The 22,858-nt window shown below is 31.8% G+C and overlaps 3 protein-coding genes and 1 long non-coding RNA gene across 4 annotated transcripts; 3 read left to right on the top strand and 1 right to left on the bottom strand.

Annotated features, from left to right (window-relative positions):
- Positions 1–660: 660 nt before the first annotated feature.
- On the top strand, positions 661–2,475 carry LOC112538907 (uncharacterized). The gene is made up of 2 exons (XR_003082338.2): positions 661–1,074; positions 1,172–2,475. It is a non-coding gene; the product is annotated as an uncharacterized LOC112538907 (long non-coding RNA).
- A 3,488-nt stretch (positions 2,476–5,963) lies between these two features.
- LOC107362500 (uncharacterized) lies at positions 5,964–17,229 on the bottom strand. The gene is made up of 3 exons (XM_015929581.3): positions 16,504–17,229; positions 10,834–12,206; positions 5,964–10,195 (listed from the first exon to the last, which is right to left on the bottom strand). Exons 1-3 carry the CDS (start codon positions 16,781–16,783, stop codon positions 9,812–9,814), a joined length of 2,037 nt encoding a protein of 678 aa, XP_015785067.1. The 5' UTR covers positions 16,784–17,229; the 3' UTR covers positions 5,964–9,811.
- A 152-nt stretch (positions 17,230–17,381) lies between these two features.
- Positions 17,382–18,927, top strand: LOC107362501 (uncharacterized). Its single transcript, XM_015929583.3, has 2 exons — positions 17,382–17,643; positions 17,763–18,927. The coding sequence occupies exons 1-2, from the start codon at positions 17,514–17,516 to the stop codon at positions 18,620–18,622; spliced, it is 990 nt and encodes a 329-aa protein (XP_015785069.1). The 5' UTR covers positions 17,382–17,513; the 3' UTR covers positions 18,623–18,927.
- A 249-nt stretch (positions 18,928–19,176) lies between these two features.
- On the top strand, positions 19,177–22,134 carry LOC107362502 (uncharacterized). The gene is made up of 2 exons (XM_015929585.3): positions 19,177–21,127; positions 21,282–22,134. The coding sequence occupies exons 1-2, from the start codon at positions 21,031–21,033 to the stop codon at positions 21,947–21,949; spliced, it is 765 nt and encodes a 254-aa protein (XP_015785071.1). The 5' UTR covers positions 19,177–21,030; the 3' UTR covers positions 21,950–22,134.
- The last annotated feature ends 724 nt before the right edge of the window (positions 22,135–22,858 follow it).

The raw sequence follows: 22,858 nt of genomic DNA, 5'->3' as shown, positions 1-22,858 counted from the left end.
ATGTTTAGAAAAATCGTTAAAAGTCTCAAATTAAAGTTAAGTTTGATTTAAGATTGATACATTTACTGGTAAAACTTAACATCAAATTACTCAATCCTGAAGTCAGATCAACATTAAATTTTCAAATTGTAACAACAATCTAATATAAAGCAACTTGGAAGGAAATTGTTGACAGTTAAAACAAAATTAGACAATAATTCATAGTTTCGCACTAATATTGCTAAGGAATTGTCTAGCATTTCCGTTTACAAAGGTAAGATTATTAATTTACTTTCACTTACCTATCAGTTTCCGGTAATTAATTCAACATTTCATTAGACTGTGAATTACCTCAATGGGGGAGAGTTTAATGTAGTGAAACAATTAATAGCTTCATCAAAGTGAACATTTAATGAACGGTAAAAGCATTTCATTTACATTCACAATTGCCTTTTGATGCGGTTTACATAATATTTCAGTGTTCACATCATTCCAGTCAGTTTACATGGACAATTTGATAGTTCAGACATCTATTTGACTAGCAATCTAATTGATCAACTGCCATAAAATTTGACTAAAATCAAATTGGTGTTAATTTTTGTTAAACTTGAACATCGCGCTCTTTACCCTTTTAACGCTTCCCATTTTGTTTTTCCCCTTAGCATGACTTGCCATTTGACCGGTTAACGTCTTTAAGCTTTACGGTTATTTTATCTTAAATGTATACTAATTGTTAACTAATTATGCTACCATTGTTAATCATCTTTTATGCTCATTAATAGTTCCTGTGTTAAGTGTGGTCCATTCATTTACTGAAAATGTCTGCAATTGTTTATTCATTGTGTTCAATCAAAGGTCTCTGGTGTGACTGTAATGGCTGTAGTTATTTCGTTTGGTTTCATGCAATGGATTTCATATTCTGTTGTTTGAGGACTTTATTCCGAAATGATTTTTGGTTTCAACAACCATTTAAGTGAAATTGGATTTGACAGGTGATTCAATGATTGATTGCAACTATTGATTGGTATGATAAAATCTTGGAATATTTTCTGGTTCAATCCTTGCTTTGGTCTTAATTGAGTAATCAAAAGAAATGTTTGTTGATTTTTGTTACATTACATCCAGACTAATATCTTTAATGGTTAAATTAAATGAAATTAATCATTTATTCTTCCTTTTTTTCTTTTTTTAGCTTTAAGTTGAAAGTCATCAAGAAGAGCTCACCATGAAGGAAAACAAGAAAAATGACTGTCTCAATGAAAGTAAATGCCATTTATTATCATAATGACAATCAAGATATAGAAGATGCAACCAACATGTTCCCGATGTCAAAAGTTGAAAGCTATCAACATCTCAATCGTATTGGAATCCATTCTGTCTACCTGATTGCTATTTTATTGCCATTTTATTACGACCCGTTAGCAAAATATTATCTTAAAGCGTGGAGAAAAATCTTATGTGTCTGGCTAGCGAAATTAAACAACAAGGAAACAAGAAACACTTTGCCTTTCAGTGACAATCATGTTGCATTTTTTTGACTCTTGATTGTTCCAGCACATATATTCCAACCTGATTACCATCTGATAAAAAGTTGCTACATTGAAATTTTCAATTGACCCTTTGATTCAAGCAATTCGCTGCGTTGTGTCCGATATAATATTGACTGGAGCAATTGTGCACATTCAAGGAGAAGTCGAGGCAGATTTAATCTCTGTGTGAAGATGATTTACTTTCAATAATTATCTAATGCGTGACTCTCATAGCTAATATTGAATCTCATTGAATAAGAAATCAAAATTAACGATGTAACAAATCATTTGGTCGATAAAGTGCGGAGGCATGTAAATGCATTATCATTCAAACATCAATCATAACAAAATTGAATGACTGCTTAGCTGATGATGTTTATGCAGATGATACCAAACCAAAAGTGGAAGAGTTAATAATTTTCGACATCTTCAAAATGATTATTGATGGAAATCTTGAAAATAATTGATTTACCTTTGTCTTTTCAAAGCTAAGGCTTTCACTTGGCAAGTTTAAAAAGAGCGGAAAAGGGTAAACTGTAAAATTTGCTAAAAAATGAGAAATCAAATGAAGTTAACCGATGTTTCTGGCTCTATTAATTGTTGATGAAACAGGAATTAGGTTAAAAATCATGTAATATTGCTAATTGATAATCCTGTATTTGAAGAGGGATTAAATTAACGATTTAGAAGCGAATTAATTAGATTAAATAATGTTGTTCCAATCATCTTTAAAGTTGTATTTGCACGCTGATTATCCCTAAAGAGGGTAAAGCTCATAAGGTGTAAGTGTTAACTGAGTTTTGGGTTGTAATAAAATATAAACTGTTGAACATTGGAACGAGTAATTATTTTAAAATTTGAAATATATTTTACATGAAAAGGGATTGTTAATCTTGTCAATCAACTGTTGTAGATGTTGTTTCAATTAAAAATGCTTTAGACCAGAAAATAAACTCAAATTTTTCCATTTAATTGGCCATTTTAATTCAGTTTAACTTTTACAGTTTTAATCTTCAACAAAATTGTAACAAATTATTAGATGACAAAATTGTGTTTCTACTTATTTACCTTTCTAACCTTATAAACCTTAACGATTACAGTTGAGGTTGATACAAATTAGATTAACGTTGACAAAGGCAAAGAAGTAAAGCATGTTGATTAACGGAAAGGTCACGCCAATTGAGTTTTACCTTATCATGAAGAGTTTCAAGTAATTCTGGTTAAAATTAACAATTAGATTGAGATATTAACAGATTGTGGTGAACATATTTTTCATCATCTGCAGTAGCTGTTGATTCAATTATTGATCAGTTAATGAGCCTAATGAACGAGCAAAAAGCTTGATCAACATTGAGTTTGTACAGGGTGTTAGTTCCAAGTGTAGATTGATGTATTTTGAGATGCTTTGATTCTGTATCAAACATAGGCAAATCTTGTAATACTTGATGTATTTTAATAATTGGCTTCATTAACTCAACGTGAGCCTTATCAAGTGAAAAATTCATGGTATTGGGAAAGGGTCCTTGACAGTAATTGCGTTCAGTTCTCTGTAATCAATGGACATTCGCTATTGTTTTTCCACTGATCAAGACCACCGGAGAACAATAAGATGAAAATGAGTCAACAATTATTCCGTCTCTGAGTAATTCAGCAACAGTTTGTTTTGTTTTATCCCTCTTTTGTTCATTTTATATATAATTTATTAATACTTGAACAAGAGGTGGGTGGCTTCCAGTTTCAATTTTCATGTTCAAACAGATCAGTTGTTCCCGATTTATGAGCGGTAACGGCAAAAGCTGTTCAAAAAGTATATTTATTGAATAAATTTTTCAATCCCGTCTTCACACCTCCGTGCATTCCACTCTCTATATTTAGCGAGAGTTCCCTTTATATCCACAGTTGATGAAATGGATGGTTTTCGGAATCACTTCAGGCAAATCTGATGATCGCATTATTCTCTATTCTGCTGAGACAAATCATACATTTGACTGTTCACTTTCAGAGGTTGATTTATCATTCAAAGACTGCATGGATTTCATCCGTTGGTATTAACTCGACATCTTCGGCAACTTTCATAGTTTTAACATTGATCTTTTCTTGGCCAATAAATCTTGTCCAACTGCAACTTTGAATTTTCATGGTAATTTCTCTACTATTAGACTTGAAGGCTAAATGCTATCAAAAAATCTTAAGAAAATTCAAAATTCATGCTATAATTTTTAAGTAATAAGAAAATCTCTGAGATAACTCAAGATGACGAACATGTTGACTTATTTCAGCAACTACATGTCGTATAGAAAAACCGATTTCATAGCCATGGTTAGCGTTATGAGATTATACTGAACATATATTTCCTTTTCCTTTGCAATTAAATTTATTTCTTTGGGATTTGATATTTGCAGTATTTTTTGAATGTTTGCTTATGTTTTTGAAATCGACAAAATGATCCCTAGCTAATGAAGCCATTTCAATTGGATATAAATTGTTTTGGTCTACTTTAAATGGTGCATGTGGAAATCATTGGAAGACAGTGGACTTTTTCGTGAATTTCGTCCTGTGGACATTCACCAGAATAATTTGGACAATGAGAAGGCAAGAAATGCCAAATTTCATTATGTGTGAAAAGTGTGTCATCTTTCTGGTTCTTTTTTCCTCACTGCAATGTCATGTAAGTCAGCCATTTGCCCTCGATTCAGAGTATCTTGAAAAAGTTCTTATTGACGTTTTAGTCTGGACTTTGTCTTGATAAAACAAGACTTTTGGATCATTGGGTTGATGGTAATTTGATTAGATTGCCCTTGAATCAAACGACTTTGCTTGAACCTGAATTGAAAATGTTAACAAACTTTAAAGTATGATTTATTAACACTGTCTGACAATTTAATCTAACTCTTGGTGTTTATTGAATCTATAGACTCGTAAATTTTAATTTGTTTTGCTTTTTAAAACAGTTTAAGTGGATAATCAATAAACTCAACTGTAAATCTCATCTTAAGTCCAATCATTTGATTCACCAGCAACAACATTAAGTAGTGAATTCTGGTGAACATAAAGTAAACTAAACAAAGTTTATCTCACCATCAATGAATGACTGAATAAAAGAGTAAACCCAAACCGAATTGCCTGAAAAACGAGGATTGAATGAGAATGCCAGACATTTAGACAATTAAATTATCAATTCAATGAAATCAATTAAAAATTTGATATTATGAATGTTAATTTGTAGGCAAATATATGAGGATTACTCCCAAACCTCGTATATTTTGGAGTCCAGAAATCTAACGTATAAAAATAGAATGAGCAAATCTTAAGTCTCGCTGACCGTAAATTTACAGTAGTTCACAATCAAATGAGCTCACTTTTCGCCTGATAATTTTCCGAGACTGTAACTTACACTCACTGTAACATGTCTGTACATATGCAAAATATATAAGGTTGGATGTATAACAAATTAGAAGCTGTCAATAGTCGGACTGATTTCTGAAAATTCATTCAATTTTAACCACAAATAATGCTTTATTTGCCATCTGCAGAAGCTAAATGTAAATGTTTGATTCGAAAGAAGTTTTCAATGATAGAAATATCAAGCAAATCCTGTTTGAAGGAGTAAGGATCCTACATCTTACACATGGATAAAGGGTGTTGTAAATAAAGGGTTTTATGCTCTTTCATTCACACTGAACTTCGAAAGCTTAAAGGTCAGTAATCTATCAGATATTATTGATGCTGTAATAATCTTTTTTAGTTCAATTTTAGGACCAGATGATTATTTGTTGAACCAGAAGTTGCTTTTAATAGAGACGAAGGTATAAAATGCGAGACTTTACATGGCTGGTTTTGAGGTTGTTGATTTAACTTTCACTGATCTTCTCGGTGATTCAGGTATGAATCTTGCAAGAAACCAACCTTTAATGTTTGTAGATGATTTACAAAGTAGAAAAGTTGTCACAATTAGTGTTATAATAATGTGGTGATCAATTACTGGGATAATCCTGTGGATGGTTTGTTTGACTTGAAAACAAATGATGACATAAATGGATTGTTTGTTTACTTTGCCGGTCATTTCTTTCTTTCTCTACTTTTACCTTTCAACACTTTTCACTTTTTACAATCTACAATATTTGTTTATTGCTTGTTGATTCATCATCAATCACTTGAATAGGCAATATCACATGTATCTTAAATTTTAGGAATCAACAAATTCCGTGAATTGGTTTTCCATGGATTCGCGTATGTTTAGGATCTGGGAAAAGCCATACTTCAGTAATCAATTAAATCAATTGGTGACTTTCTTCCTCACTGCACACAAATGGATTAAATTAAATCAAATTTTTAAACCGTCTGGCAATTACAATCATCTCTTAATAAGCTAACTGTTTAACCCTTCAAGTGATCCATTAGAATCAAAATCATTGAAGGTCTTCATTTGAAAGATTTGAATCAACATTGTAGATGTAATTGAAAATAAAATTATTATTTTGATAATCCAAAGAGCAAAAAAGTTGACAATATAAGCAGTAAAGCTTGAGAAAAGGGTTTAAGAGGATAAAAAAAGGTAAGATGTGAAAACAGAATGAAAAAAATTCTTTCCTACTTAAATATCTTAGACAAAATTAAGATAAAATTAGGTAAAATTAGCTGAAAAAAAGTGTCTGAGTGAAGCAAATAAATTATCAGTATTAATTATAAAATAGACAAAAGATTGATGAAGATTACAATAAAAAGGGTTGAATGGAAACCGAGAAAAGGCGAACAAAAAGTGACAGAGAAAAAAAAACAAATAGCAATAGTAATAATAGTTATGATAATAATAATTGTAATAATAAGAGATAATGCGTAAAGCCATAATAATTAAATTATCAAGCTTCTTAGTTAAGTTCAGTTAGGCGAGAAAAAAAAAGATGAAAGATGAGATTGAAACGTAGAGTTTCATTTCTCAAAGTATCGATAAAGAAATTGAAAGAAGGTTTAATCAGAATTGATAATCATCGCAGTCCAATTGAAGCAGAAAAAAACGATTCTTGAGTTTATCCATCAAGTTGATGATTGTGATGATGACAGTGAATGAAAATTGATTCCCAATGACAAAAATATCCTCTTCTGGTTACTTTCAAAATGCAAACTTTCCAATAAATCACATTTCAACGAGAACAAAAAGGTTTGCGATTAATGACGAGGACTTCGGCAATGGATTATCGTGATGCTGGAAATTTCCTTAGTTAAAATCAGGTGTCGGTAAATAATAACGTTAATGAGAGCCAAAACACATAACAATTACAGCTATTTTTTTCGGTGTCTTTTGTATGGACAACATTCAAGTGATAATTTTGTTTCAATCTTTGCACATTTTGGTTTGATCACATGTTTTTAGTAAAATGGTGTTGGTGTAACAATTTAAGCAAAGTCAGTTAGGGACAAAAATCAGGTTGATCCAGTTAAAGTCTCGTTTTGTCTTTTCAAATGGGTTCACATTACCAAAATGTGATTGTCAAAGTAAATATGTGTGTTGGTGTAAACAGTGAAATGTGGCATTTGTAATTGGCCTTTGAAATTTACAAATTGCATGTGCGATCCATTTGAAAAATTTCAATGGTCATTGGTTTGATCCATGAAACGATCCAGCTTCATCATTGTACAAATTGTATAAATTGATGCCAAGTCTATTGTAAGTTGATCCAAGTTGATTTGTTAAATTGATAGAGACTTTTCCATCCATAACAGGCAACAGTTTTTTGGGATTGAAAAATTACATCTTAATAATAAGATTTGAGTTTGAATTTGGTTTGCATTTGGGTTACAAATGGAGACAGGGATAGAGACAGAAAACAATAAATAAAGACTGGGAAAGAAAGGCAATGTTTATGGTTAACCCAAGAAAAAACTGGTTAACCATTTGAAAACATTTACAATAAATTTGTTGTTGCACATTGTTTTCGGGTCAATTGTGGATACAATTGACCGTATAATAACACTTAACGGGATGCAACGGAATATCAATATTTAGATGAGTGACAAAAAAGCGACAAATTACATTTGATAGTAAATTGTTGATGAAAGTGAAAATGTTAACATTGAATGTTTAGTGAAAAAAAAGAGTTAAATTGTTCAAAATGGGAGAAAGACATAAGATAATAGCAAAATGAGAACAATTAGAGTATCACAAGCAACTTCAATTGTGAAGCAATTGGTACCATATAATAGTAATTACATAAAATTTGTTGTTTTCCTCATAAGTTTTTTTATCACCATTAACACAAAACAGTTTTTTCTTTGCTTGACGATTGACAATTTCCATTGATCGAGTAAACAATTACCATTATTAACAAACAATTGATCAGTCATGAAATCATTAAAATATCATCTTTAGCAAGTTATTCATTACAATATATAATATTTTCAATAATAATAATAATAGATCAATAAATAGTAATTTGATTTTCATGTCAAATGTTTCTGTCACCGAGAAAGAGCAAAAAGATTGGTCAAAAAACAATATTGGTATCTATATGAGAAGTGAAAAAGGGTTGAGCTGGGGAACAGCTTACTGAAACAAAATGCAAAATATTAGCAAAAAACGAGGTTGGTTTAGAGATGCAAGAATAACTTGCGAAAAAATGCTTAAAAGTACAAGTGATGATGGAATCATCAAAGGGCAATTGGTGATTAAAAAGCGTAAGATTGGGTGACAGAAAATTGACATTTGAAAAGGGTTTTCTCTCTATAATTAAAGCCTTGATGGTCAACAATTACAAGGAAAAATTACAGAGAGAAATCACAAAATTTGGGGAACAAAAACTTTCAAGAGTTATAACAACAGTTTTAACAAAGCTTGGACAATAACCAGATTTGGTTAACTGTTGTGGGTTGGTTTTTTTTACAATTCAAAGACACAACTTCCGATGATCATTTAAAACAATCAAAGATTTGGTTGATGAGGATATCACAAGAAAAAACAAAATCAAACAAGAGTCACTATTATCACACATCAACCATTGTCTTTGATTATTTGAGAGTTAACAATATTTCAATATTTCTCATGATTGAGAATTGTGTTTGTTGCGTGTTTGGATGTTCAATGATTAAAAAAAATAGATGGTCAAAATTGGTTTAGTTGGACAAAATAATTGATCCAAAATATCGAAAGCAATCAATCGTCTTAGGCTTTGATGGTGATGATTTGTGTTTTTTTTTCATAGGAACAATCAGCAACCATTCAGTCAACATTTTGAGGACAAAATTCAAGATGATGACAATGATTAAGGGATATATTATGATTGGTAACTGAATCGGGGAAAGGAGAGGAGAAACAAAGGAATAGAGAAAGACGAAGAGAAGGGCAAAAAGGCTTAAGATGTGTCGAGAGACAGTGAACTTGCAAACATATACGTAGACAAATTTGTATATATGCAAATATAAAGCATTATGATTGAGAGATTGATACAAAAAAAAACAAAAATAGCAAGAGTGAGAGTGAGAGGAAAGAGGAAGGAAGATGAAGCTAAGTGTTGATGTATAACAAAAAGGAAGTGTGAAAAGAGTTTATGTTTTGTTGATTGTTGAACTGTTGATGGTGTCTTTTTGCCAACAGAGATTACACACTTTTTTTGAGGAGCAAAAAATTGATTAAAAAATTAGACCAATCTGACTATGTTTCAATTTGTGCCTGATTTAAGCAAAAAATGTGATGTGCTTTCATGTGTGTGTATTGTTGGTGTATCATGAGTAAAAGAGACTTTTCCAGAATAGAAAAAAACAGAAAGACATTCCAATTGGTGAGGTTGTTGATTTGCTCGTTTACTTGTGTTACTTTTGTTGATGATTTGTGTTGATATTCAATTGTTGCCTTGCTTTTTTTGTTTCTTTTTCTTCTTTTTTTTCATAGTCTTTAGTGTAAGTTGAAAAGAGCTGAAAAAATTTGGTACTTTATGTATGAGTGTGTTGTGATTGTGTGTGTGTGTATGCTTGTATGAGAGAGACCAAAAAGATGATTATGTTGATTTAATTGGACAAAATTCCATGCTTTAAATAATTTTTCGGATAAAATCGTTTTTTTGATTGATATTATTATTGTAGATGTAGCTGTTGTCATGTGCTCATTGTAACTCTCCTTTTCCTTTCAATCTTTAGTCTGCCAATAATTTTACTGACATATTTTATTGTCTGAAGACTTAAGATTATTTTGCTTTTTGCTTTTTCTTCATCACCATCATCGTCATCATCGTCATCAGGCTAATGATGAGAAACACAAAAGGATTTTTTTGCGCTTCTCCAAGAATCGGCTCCGTTTACTGAACAAGTTGGCTTTATGATGATTGAAGCTTGGAATAATGAAAATCTAAATCCTTTCTTCGGGCAAAAGGCAGTTTACAATCACATTTTTTGTTCATACAGAAAAAAGGTCCTTTCGCATTAGGTGTCGTATTGTAAACGTTACCATCAGGTCCACCATTAAGAACGATATCGGATGGCATGAGAGATAAATTGTGAACATCCGAGGGCATAACTGATAGTGTATGGACATAGGCAATACAGGCAACCCATTTAAGGTAAAGAGATCGATTTGACCATTTAAAGCATTGGACATGTCCATAGGAAGGAAACTTGATGCCAACATAGAGATCATGTCCATGAGTACACATTGAAGATATCAATCCTTCCTTTTTAATTAGTTGAATACACTTCCAATTCTGAATTGAGAGAAAACAAGAAAAATTAGTAAAATTTTATTACAAGTTAAAATTTAAATTAGCATTTATATCAAGGTGACAAAGAATGAAAAAACCAGTAAAAGGAGTAAATTGTTTTTTAAAAAAAAGAATCAAAGTTACATCAATTACAATTGTTTACTGAACACATTAACCATCATTGTAAAGTTGTAACAATTCAACTGTTATTAGTACCATTATTGACGTGATTATTGTCATCAAGAACGAGAATTTAAAGGTAACGTTGAGAGAACGATACGGAATCGATAAGTATCGTTATAATTAAACATGTTAATTTTAGTTAATCGATTTCCTACTTGTGTTAACTCTTTAACCTGTCATTTGCATTTACCGTTTGTATATTGGTAAAGTATTATGCAAAAGAAAAGGTAAAAACCTATTGGTTCATTAACCTGATAAAATGGATGAATTAAGAATGACAAAAGTGAAAGGTAAAGATTAAAGGTGAGAGTTAATGAGAGTAAGAAAAGTGTTGAATGATTGTAACACTGAGAGGAAGGTTGATAATTATGATACTAATAAGATGATAAATGTAGCAGTGATATCTAGTGATATTTAACTAATTTTTGCTTGTCACTTTGATCATTATCTTGACTTACACTTGCAGAATCATAAACATTTATATGAGAGGTTCCATTATCTGATTTGTCAACAACTGAAGCTAAAATGGCAATACTTCCGTTAACCTGGAGACAGGGGCGACTTTCAATTGTTGATGAGCCAATTTCTTGTAAAATTTTACCGGACATTGCCTCGACAACGGTTGGCTTGTGTTTCATTGGGATAACCAAGAGACGCTTGGAGCCATCCTTGAATGGATGAAGTACATTGCGAACAGCAAAAATCCAATTAAAGGTTCGATGGGAGGAAATTAATTTAAAATTATGGTTAACCAGGTAAATCCAGCCTTTATTGGTAGCAAAAACTAGATACTCATCGACTGATCTATCAATACTGATAACTATACCATCACAAGAAAATTGGTTACACAGTTGACCGGTGTTGGCATTGAAACATCTAACATTACCATCATCACAGCCAGTATAAAGCAATTGAGATTTTGAATCAAGAACCAAAACTTTGACTTTTTCCTTGTGCCCAGGAAAGGTTTGGTTATCTGAAGGATTACCAAATTTATATCTCATTACGGTTCCATCGTTTAAAGCCTTGTAAACGTAACCATTGGATGAGGTTTCCAGGGTAAGGACGGAATTATATTGCACTTTATGTGTATTGAAACTACGATTAGAGCTGAATCGTGGTGGAGGACCGACAACTTGACTAGAGGTTACATTACTTCCGGCTGAACTTGACTCCTCATTCTCAATGTTATTTCCATTATTATTGGTATTCAAATTGTTAATACTATGGTGACCATTCATGTTGTTGTTACTTTTTTCTGAACTTATGCTACTGGCGTTGCTATTACTTCCGGATATGTTGCTCACAATTGATGCTACAGTAACTGGTTTCATACCATTACCAGAATGATGATGGTTATTACTATTATTATTATTGTTATTGTTGATGATGTTGTTGTTGTTGTTGATATTATTATTATTATTGTTGTTGTTATTTTGATTCCGATGATGAAGGTGGTTTGAGTGAGTATGAAGATCAGGTCCGATTGTTGTAGCTGAAGATGCTAAGGTCACTGTTGATTGGGGCGATGATATTCGGCCAACAGTTGCTGGATAATCTGATGAGCCTGAAGAAAAGGTTACACTGCTTGATGATTCTGGCCTTTCATAGGTTCCATTACCGGTTGAACCTAATGAACTGCTCCCACAGCCGATTGAGCCTCCGCCATTACCAGAAACACCGGTTCCTTCACTGATTGTTTGAAGTAAATCGGCAACAATATTATCCATTGAAAAACTATTGGACCCAGTTTCACTTCCATTTTCACGTAAACATAAACTTGAATTTTGAAGTTCATCATCACTATTGAATCGATGGATATCTGAAAAATCTGTTCAAGAAAAAGGCAAAGAAAAAGAAAAAATTATTATTAGATTAACAATCAATAAACAATTGACATTGAACCAACGTTTTACTTGGATACAAAAGGAGTCTTTTTTACAGGTAATAAGGTAGACAGGTTAGGTAACTTTCATTTATAAATTGGTAAATGATGGGTCAAAGATATTAAATTATTCTTGAATTATATTTAACTTGCTTAACCAATCAAACATTATTATTATAATCACAAAATGTTACAAATGAAACAAGAGCTGATGCCAAGAAATATCATTGAAAAAAGGTATTCATTTCAATTTTAAATTTAGTTAATCAGAAGGTAAATTTTAAAAATACATTTTGCAGCAATTAAGCGAAATAAAAACAAAAATTGTCATCAAAATGCATTTTATTTTCTCAGTTATTCTTAACATCAGTTAATTGTAATGTTGACAGGCAGATAATCATTTTTGAATGATTAACCTTTTGATGGAGAAAATCAATTTAACAAAAATTGTTCAATTTCTTTAGTCGAAAAGAAATTAAATTAACAAAATATTAATCATTAATTTTCACCGTCAACCAACGATCATTAAATTTCAATGATTAACATTGCTTTTTCAACTAACGATTAGGCAAAAAATTTATATATTCATATAAAATGGGTTCAAGAAGAAAAAAAAACTTTGTCTTTACCTTCATTAAAAAGATCATCATTGTTACCAATAAATAATAATCTTCATCATGCACTTATTGATTACGATTGAAACTAGAGAAATTGGTAAATCTCTTGATTCTTTTACTCTCATTTTCATCAATTTAGGGTTACCTGACACGCAAAACTGGATAGCTGAATATGAAATTTATAAATAATAACAATGACAGTAACATCAATAATATCGATTGAAATATTAAAACATTATTAAGACAAGCAATTCTTGCTTCATAAATAGCAATAAAAAAACTTTTGTTACAAACATAATAATCTGATGAATAACCATAATCATCATCATCAGAATAGCAATATAATTGATTATTATAACCTGGTTTTCGTCTTATTGTAACTTTTCACAGAATGGAAGAAAAGGAGAGTTGAAAAAGCAAAATAAAGCCAAGTTAATAATTTATTTTCATTGATTGGAAATGAGAAAAAATAGACATTTTTTTTCATTATCCAATGAAAATTAAATATTCATTGATTGCAACAAAATCTTGGTACAATGTTGATTGAAATGCAGTGAATCAATATCGTGATCAACAAAAGTCTGATGCGATCTCAATTTTTTTTTGTTCATTATAAGATCATCATGATGATGATTGTACTAGTAGGTTGTAAAGTTGAGGTTTGAAGAGAGAGAGATGAACGACCAATGAAACATGAGAAGAATGAGATGAAAACATGAACAAGGTGAGTGAGAATTTTAAGGCTAAATGAATGTTGATGTGTGCGTATTTAATTCGCCCAGGTAAGGCAGCAAAAATGCGATCTCAATCGGAAAAGGATGTATTGAAAAGGCCACGACCCAGCAATTCACTTGCTCACTATAGCAATGATTATGAAAGTTGTTTAACAGGTTACAGGTAATCTGTCGTCTGGGTTAAGAACCTTTCCTTTCTTCTTCTTATTTTCATTCACTTTCTTACTTTCTCTTTCTTTATCTCCTTTTTTGTTGAATTTTTTTTTCTCTTCTTCCAACTTTGATTTTCTCCACTTATCTTTTTTTTCTGCTTCTGCTGCTTTTGTTGTTTGTTATGATGATTAGAATAATGATGATGATGATCATCATGATGAGAATGATGATGTTATGACTATACTTGAAGATGAATTTTGCATGTTTTTCGATTAATTGTATTTTGTATTAAGATGGAAGCAAGATTGCAACCTGTTAGGTTAAAGGGACTAAAAGGAAGAGGAAGGAGAAGATGTCGATGAAAATGGTTAAGATGATCATCATGATGTTGATGATGGTGGCAAAGTATTTGAGGTAAATTGCCCACACAAAGAATCAAGTAAAGAGAATGGAATGAATGAGCAAAAAAAACGAAATTGAAGCAAGAAAAAAAACAAAAGACTGATAAATGTATTGGTTTTGTGTTATGGATCGAAAGTTCTTGCTCAACTTCATCTTCTCATTTATGAGAATAAGTTGGTAGTTTTGTTGTCATGATGATGATCGTTTACACTCCAATCAATCTGACCTGTTCCTCTGGTTTGTTCTGAGTTTCCTCAACCCCAAGAGAAGGAAAGAAAAGGTCATGGACCCATTTTGCTGGTACATTATTTTGGAAACTTTTTTTTACCATTCTTTTGAATTCTTAATAAAAAAAACACTTTTTTCATGTTTACCTCTACTACTTCACTATCATCACCATCATCAGCAACACCATTTACAGCAGTCCGTTGGTCTGTTTCATGATAGTAACGATAGAGTAAACATCATTTTTTGTACTTCTCTCTTCACTCTCCCTTTCGCATTCATCTTCCTCTTTTTTTTCTCATCATCATCATCCTTTACTTTCTTCCTTCAATCTCCCACTCTTATTACCACTTTAAACTCCCTAAAGTCTTGCTGTAAACGGAAAAGGATTTTTGAATGAAAAAAGTGTGTGTAAGAATGAAAATATACAAGCAAAAAGTAAATAGAGAAAAAGAGCAAAATTTTGAGTTTCTGCAAAATTCATTTTCGTTTATATATTTAAACCATGTAGCTTGGAAATTGTGTATCAACGTGGAACAAGAATTATTATGATTATCAGTTAATGGAGTAAATTATTGCGAATCTGCACAACAATTGTACATTACTTAAGATACTTTCCTTTGCTAACCACTTTTACCTGTAACTCTTCCATTACTCCTCCAACCATTCCAATATGACAACAAAAAGAGGAGATGAAGAAAAAATTGGTTTCCTTTCGTTCATTTCGTAGGTGAGAACAGGATAAATAATTATTTAAATATATATTTATAAATACATATAATATATATAATATTATAAATACATTCAATTGTAACCAAATAATAATAATAATAATGCATGTCAGGAGCTCATTTAGTTGATCACTAAAGGTGTGTACACACAAGCTGTCAAATCATCTCTCATCATCTTTAACATCACCATCATGAGAGTAAGTGTGTAAATTAAAGTTAATTGCAAATCTTACAAGAAATTATTCCAACTTTGATATCAATTCAATATGTTTTTCTTGGTTATAATTAATCAGTGTCTCAATCAACTACGTAAAAACAACATGAATGGTTGGAAAGTTATGGCAACAATTGAGTCTACATCAAGTTACATTTGAAACATGATTGAAAATAAGATTAATGGAAAGTTGATTAACAATTTGTGGGTAAAAAATTTAAAGAATTGCATTTCATTGATCTGTTTTCACTTTGATTAATCAACTGTTTTTCAGATGAAAATAAATTGCAACAATTGGATTGTTTTCTGAGAAAAGCAAGAAAAAAAAATGTGTTCAAATATATACATTAAATTGATCTAATATTGGAATTGATATCAACTGCTGTGATACACTAAAAACAGATAGAATCATAAATCACTGTTTAATGTAATAATATCATCAGGTGTGCGAAAAATGTCTTAATTATGCATATATTTCTATTGTTGTTGGATTCGGTTTATATTTTTTGATCGATTGTTGCATATAAAAGACAATTTTTTTGGGTAAAAAGATCTGGTTTAAATAAAAATTTAAATGCATTTTGACATGAATGGTGGTAAAAATTATGAATGAGTTTAACAAATGAAATCGATCAATGAATCAATTGCAAAAATTGGGTTTGATTTGTTGGAAAAGCTAAAGATTAATATCCGAAAGAACAAAAAAGGTAAAAAAATGATGGAAAGGATTGGATTGAAGAAAGAGTGAAATGAAAAGATTAGATTGGTTTGATAGCATTTTGGTTTTGTCTATTTTCAATTAGGTTGATTGAATGCAATATATTTTTTTTCAAATGAAAAAGGTTATTGGTCAGATAAAAGGGATTGTAAGATTGAAGGCGATCAATGGCTTGAGACTGTAATGATTTAACCACGACAATTAATTTTAAAAGAAGAAGATGGCAGAAAGTAAAAAAAGAAATAGAGACAGAAAGGTAGAAAAGAAGAAAAATAGAGACAGAGAAAGTCAGTGAAGAGAAAGGAAGATAGAAAGAAAGGAATATGAGCAAAGAGAAAGGAATGGAATGGGAAAGGAAAGGAAAAATAACATACGTAGATATATTGAGATATTGGAAAAGATGGATAAAAATGGGATTAAATTTTTTAATATAAAATGAAAATAATTACCGTCAATGGGTAAAGGTAGACATGACATTTCCCCGATTAACTTGGTCTTCCTCTTTACACATTCACTTTTCTTTAATTCAATAGTATCCAATTTGGCAAGAAGGTTTAATTTATGAGCAGTATAACTGTTGATTAAGCTTTCAATCCGGGTTATCTCACGGTAAGCCTCTTGCCATTCTAAATCCAAACGTTTCTCTTCTTTTTCAATTAATTGAAGAAAATTACAATTGTCAATGGTTAATGTTTGACATGAGCTGAGATGGTGATTGTTGAGGTTCATAATGTTGACTACTTTAACGTTTAATATTATTGGTGTATTGTTGCTGGTCCTGGTCCTGGTCCTGTTGCTGTTACTGGTGTTGTGGGTCTTGCTGTTGTTGGTAGTGTTGTTGTTGTTGTTGTTCCTGATGGCGATGATGATGATCGTGATGTTAAGTTAATGTCAAACACTGACAAACAACCAAAACAGAATAACAGACAGATATGGATGAAAAGGAGAGAGAGATAGATAGAGAGAGAAATGGAGAGAAAGAATCTGCCTGTTGATGTTGCTGTTGTTGCTTACGTTTACTCTCTCTCCTTTTTTTATATTATTTTTTCTCTTTTCTCTCTCACAATACAGGGTGAATGAAAACTTTTTGTTTAGTAGGTGTGGATAAAGATGCGTATAAAAAAGAGGGAAAAGATTAACCAACGAATAGACGATTCCGATTTTTTCGGAATCAATCAATAAATTCTTTTCACCAACCTAGATGGCAGTAGTAGTCGCAACATGTGTTGCATTTTCAGACACAACTAATTTAATAGATGGCTGCACTATCGCTTGTAGCAAGATAATGCAAGAAGAGATGAAAATTTAAATGTCTTTCAAGTCGAAGAGCAATGTTAGTAATGGTATGACTAATGTCTTCTTCTTAGATTGGGATTTCCTGCTTTTGTTGTGAAAATCAGCCAGGTGGTTCTTGTTCCCAATCCATTGGTTTTGTGTTAATAGATTTTTTTTAATCAAAATGACGGGTGAATCAAGAGATCAGATGAGCGATATTGATGAAGCTTTCTCGCTGTTCGACAAAGATGGTGATGGTAAAATCAATGTCAAGGAGTTTGGTGCTGTGATGAAAAGCTTGGGCAAAAATTTTGGTGAGTAAAAAAATGTCTTTGTTTACAAATGTTCTCGAAATTTTTGTATTTCCTTTTGTATTGACCTTGTTTGATTTTTCATTTTTTTTCTTTGTATCATTTATTTTATTTCCTCACAGTGCTTAGAAGTTATTCCGCAGAACGAAATATGCTTGAAAGACCGCAAGATCGCTCAGTGCCTATCTATTTTAATACCATGATTGTGATTTCCATATCAATTGCCATAATTGTAGTGGTTATTGTTTGTGCTGTGGCCTATTCATATATTAATCTAGAAGAGAAGAAAGCAGCGCTACTTAGAGCAGGATTAATGCCTACATCTCCATCCAAAAATTTTCAATACATTTCTACAGCCTCATCAACACCCAATCATTCGCAGTCCATTGTGTCTGAGGAAAGTTCACTGACTCTTCGTTATTCCGATTCATCTGATCGAAGTAAACCTTTGCTTGCTCGTCCACCAGTTCCTTCAGCTCTTTGGGCTCAACAACAAGGACCCATAATAGAAGAAGAAGCTGAAAATTATATTTATGAATCATTGCCATACAATAAGAATCACAGGGAAAAAAGAGTTTCTACTTTTGCCACTTCACCGCCTCCACCACCGCGTAGTGCACCGCCAAAACATCCTCCCAGTAGTTTAATGGTAGCTAATGATAAAACCTTAAACCACTCTCAACCATCACCCACCTCTCAATCACATAAGCCATCAACATCCACAATGCTTTCACCAACAGTAGCTCATTCATCTCACTTTCAATCTCAACCATCTACATCATACTCACATCAGCAACAATATACACCAAATAACTGCGCATCTTCGACATCTCACCATCATGGTTCACCATCAACCCAGCAACCTGGCCCATCAACTTCCTCATCAACTCCTTCATCTTCAAATATCTTCTGTAAAGCTGATGTTCATAATTGTGATAATGAAAACACTCGTTCGTACAATTTTTTTTCCTTCCAAGCCTAATTTAAATGCATGCAACATGTAATTTCATTTTTTTTCTCTCATGGTTTTACCATTTCTTCAATCGTGATTCTCGTTATGAATTTTTTTCGCATCTTTTTTTTGTACCATACGACCAAATGACTCATTTAATAATTCCTCTGCAACTGATTCCCCATTTTTAGTGAAACATCAAACATAAAAATCAACTTGAAAGCGTGAATTATCAGCGCAAAATGAAATGATACGAAAAACAAACTCAATAGAGTATTGAATCAATTATACACATAAACTAACTAAATGATAATAAATTAATTTATTGCTCTAAATTTGTCTACAAAGTCTACCAAAATGTTAACTCTCGTGTTTAAAATCAATCACTCGCTACTTAACTAGTGATCAGTGTTTACTTAAAGTGTTACGTTACATCAATCAAATGCAAATTGTTATTCTTTACAGATTAAACATTTGCCTAGCAATCAACGGTTCAATGGAAAATGTTGAAACAATTATCATAAAGTGTTTCCAATTCCTATTCAATGAATAGCTTTTCAAATGATAATCAAATTATAAACTCTAAAATGAAACTCAAATAAGGTTACACTGAAAACATCCATTAAAATGGCTACTGAGGTTAAAAGGCTTTTTCAGTGGCAACAGGAAAACAGGAAGATGAGATTGAAACTCAGATGATATTGAAGATGACAGGTTATTGATGATGTAGATCATTATCATGAGCTGTAAATAAATATTCAATTGTTAACAATGGGTTGAACATGAACCAAACAAAACCATAAATGTAAAATATTCCAACATGAATAAATGAACATTAAAAAAAGATCTGATCAATTCAGATTCTAAAAGGACTGACAATGTGAGAATAAGAAAGAAAAATTCAGTCTCGATATTATTTCGTGATTAGATTACATTAAAAGGTGAAACATTTAATGGACAAAAATTAACTAATCAATTTGGTTTAGCTAGTTTTTGGGTTTAACTTGAATTCCAACCTGTTAATGATGATATCATCACAATTGATTTCTTGGTTATTCACCAAGTACAATAGCAACCTTTAATGGATTCATGTTTAATAATGATTCTGCCGCTTATTTAACTCTGAGTTATCTCTGAAGCTCACATGGTTAATCAAAATTCATCAATCTTTCATTTACACTCAACAAATTTTTCTTGAATAATCTGTAAACATTTAAATTAGCTAAAGGTTTCATCCATTTTATACTTGAATCATTATAAACCAAAAAGAACCTTACAATTTATATTTAGCTGAAAACATTGCATTCCAATGAATGTTAAGTTCCTATGATGATAATGTTAATGTTAATCAGAGAAGCTAATTACACCAATCATTCTAATTAACAAGTGTTTAAACCATTTCAAGAATCTAATGACCTTCTTCAAAAGCATAATTCAAGTCTTGGTGATCAATGGATCAATGGACTCCAATAGACGAATTTTGAAATTCACTTTTGAATGGTTGGCAAAGTTGATTAAATCAGGGGATAGTTCTTTAACAATCACAATTAAAAGACACTTTGTTGATTAGTTCAACTCAATTCGATCCGACTCAATACTTTGACTCTGAGAAATGAATAAACACAAGAAATGAACAACAATAAATGATAGAAATAATTAAAGCCAAAACCAAATATCAAAACCAAGACCAAATTTTTAAGTCTTGGTTAAACCTAAACATTGGGTTGACATTAATGTACCCGATATTGACTAATTTTTTATCGATATGTCCTCATAATTCTGTCAACCCAATTTTTCATTCTAACTTCATTTCTATTTCAGATGTATAATGTATTTAACAGGACAATAAGTCAATATGAAGATTGAAAATTGAATAAATGTAACTATCATTGAAGATGATTTAGGTGATAGTTAAGATAACCCAATTTTGTCTTTATAAATTAACAGGATTAAAGATTATCATGAATTTAGATGAGCTATTATTCACAGGGAATTAATTAGCCACGCAAAAGATGAATCTATTCAGTAAGCCATAACGCTCATTGAAAGGGAAGCAAGAATCGGTAGACGATATTGTTGTTCAGGAAAGATGTACAGTTGGTGAAAATGAATGAAGATGATTATTGGAACAGTGGAGGATGAAGATGACAATGAACATCTTTTTGTTGAACATCAACATTATGATCCTTTCAAGCCATACAGACTATTGAATGATATTTTTACGTTACTTATTCACCTTTCAGGTTTGTATCAAAGTTGAACTCATCTTTAAAAGTTTCTTTTTTTTTCTTTTATCAATTTTTAAGGCCAAAGCTTTGTATTGATCTCAACCAAGCAACCTAAATACTCGCCATTTGTTAATTAATTACCAACTATAACGGGCTTTAAGACTAATTGGTGAACAAAAAGGATGGGAGAAAAATCGTTGTTCCATTAAAATGGTGAAGTCTATTTTAGGACGATCACACCATAAATTCATCTTCATTTCACTGTTAGCTTTTTGCGCGCAAACATCTCATGATCTGATCTCCATTGGTTAGTTTTGTTTCATCAAGTGTCATAGTTTAACAAGCGATTCGTCAAGTGGATAAAGATACACTCAAAATGAGTGTAAATTCAATCTTTAAATTATTTTCTTCTTGGAATCTTTTCTTTTCCCTGTTTCTCTTCACCAACTATTCACCTTTAGTCTCTGGTTCGTCTAAAAACGGTGATCCCATCATCATAATACTCGGTCCTCCAGGATCGTCTTTACCTTCTTCCAGTGGAGCCATGGGACAGATTGAGTCAGCTCTTTCAGATCGTGATTCCTCTGGTTCAATTTCAAGATCAAGTTTCAACCTTTTCCGCTCATCGTCAACAGATAAAAAGGATAAAAAAGATGGACCTCACATTATCTTCATCGGTGGTTCAGCAGCTAGTCCCATGAATAATAACAACAATAACAACCACAATGGAAACAACGGTCCCATTATGGGTTCAATGCAAGGTCCACCAAACCTGAGCTCAATCTTAGGAGGTTCAAGTGCAGGAGGAGCTGGTATGGGAGTTGCTGGTGGACCAGGAATGAACAACTTCATCGGTGGTAACAATAACGGCTTTGGTCCGAATGGTGCACCAAACCTCCAAGCAGGACCCATGAGACGAGGCTCCAATGGTCCTGGTATAAGTGTTTCTGGTACCAATAGTTATGCTCCTTACCCGATTAATCCTGTCGCTAATAGTGGATCCATGGCTCCTAACTATCCTTACATACCTTATGTGATGGGTGGCTATAATGCTCCTACTGGTCCTTCTGGATATCCAGCAAGCAATTATGACTACCCTGACTATTCTTGGAGTGGATGGAGAAGATAAATTGAATCACTTATCCTAATTCAATTAAGTTTACCTAAGGTTAGCTTTTTCAATAACATTAATTGTAATCTATTCTCTATGACAATTAAGAACCAAAGGTTTTATTTATTTTTTTATACGCTTTTCAGTAGCATGTTGTTCAAGGCATCAAAGCTTAAAATTTCAATATTAAAATTACTTTTTTTTCAATCAAATGAATCAATTGAATTCTTAACGCAAAATGATTGGAAACTATTTTCAGACAAACTTACTACATTGTATATTGGCGTTTAAACTTGCCATTACAGTCGAGAATACAGTTTAAATCTTTTGAAATATTCTTGATATAAATTGATTTTTCCATCAGAAAGATCGCTGAATCAAAAGATCAGATCATTTTGATGAAGCTACCGAATCATTGCCATCCAACAAAAATCATAGGAAAAAGAGATTCACTTTTGTCACTTCACCACCTCATAGTGTACTGCCAAACATCCTCCCAGTTCAATGGTAGCTTAAAAAAACACTCAAAATCATTATCTTCACCCACCTCTTAATCACAATTTAGCTTGTTTTTGGGTTTAACTTGAATTTCAACCTGTTAATGATGATATCATCACAATTGATTTCTTGATAATTTACCAACTACAATAGCAACCTTTAATGGATCTATGTTTAATAATGATTCTGCCACTTATTTAAACCCTGAGTTATCTCTGAACTTAACATGGTTAATCAAAATCAATCAATCTTTCATTTACACTCAACAGATTTTCTTAATCTGTAAACATTTAAATTAGCTAAAGGTTTTATCCATAAAATGCTTCAATCCTTACTTTTGAACCAGATTGAACCTTACAATTTATGTTTAGTTGAAAACATCACATTTCAATGAATGTTAAACTATAGTTGATTATAATCAGAGAAGCA

Source organism: Tetranychus urticae, chromosome 1 (genome assembly GCF_039701765.1).
Source record: "Tetranychus urticae isolate SD_2017Ah chromosome 1, NJAU_TeUrti_SD_1.0, whole genome shotgun sequence".
In the NCBI taxonomy this organism is placed as follows: domain Eukaryota; kingdom Metazoa; phylum Arthropoda; class Arachnida; order Trombidiformes; family Tetranychidae; genus Tetranychus; species Tetranychus urticae.
The sequence above is the reverse complement of the archived record's forward strand: the minus strand, read 5'-3'. Positions and strand labels throughout refer to the sequence as shown.

Bases quoted from the DNA above. Each gene is read 5' to 3' on its own strand.
- LOC107362501 (XM_015929583.3), top strand. From the start codon at position 17,514: ATGACGGGTGAATCAAGAGATCAGATGAGCGATATTGATGAAGCTTTC. The intron at 17,644-17,762 runs GTGAGTAAAAAA...ATTTCCTCACAG, and splicing joins AAGCTTGGGCAAAAATTTTG to TGCTTAGAAGTTATTCCGCA.
- LOC107362500 (XM_015929581.3), bottom strand. From the start codon at position 16,783: ATGAACCTCAACAATCACCATCTCAGCTCATGTCAAACATTAACCATT. The intron at 12,207-16,503 runs GTAATTATTTTC...TTTCTTGAACAG, and splicing joins TCTACCTTTACCCATTGACG to ATTTTTCAGATATCCATCGA. The intron at 10,196-10,833 runs GTAAGTCAAGAT...CTCTCAATTCAG, and splicing joins ATGTTTATGATTCTGCAAGT to AATTGGAAGTGTATTCAACT.
- LOC107362502 (XM_015929585.3), top strand. From the start codon at position 21,031: ATGGTGAAGTCTATTTTAGGACGATCACACCATAAATTCATCTTCATT. The intron at 21,128-21,281 runs GTTAGTTTTGTT...ATTCACCTTTAG, and splicing joins TCATGATCTGATCTCCATTG to TCTCTGGTTCGTCTAAAAAC.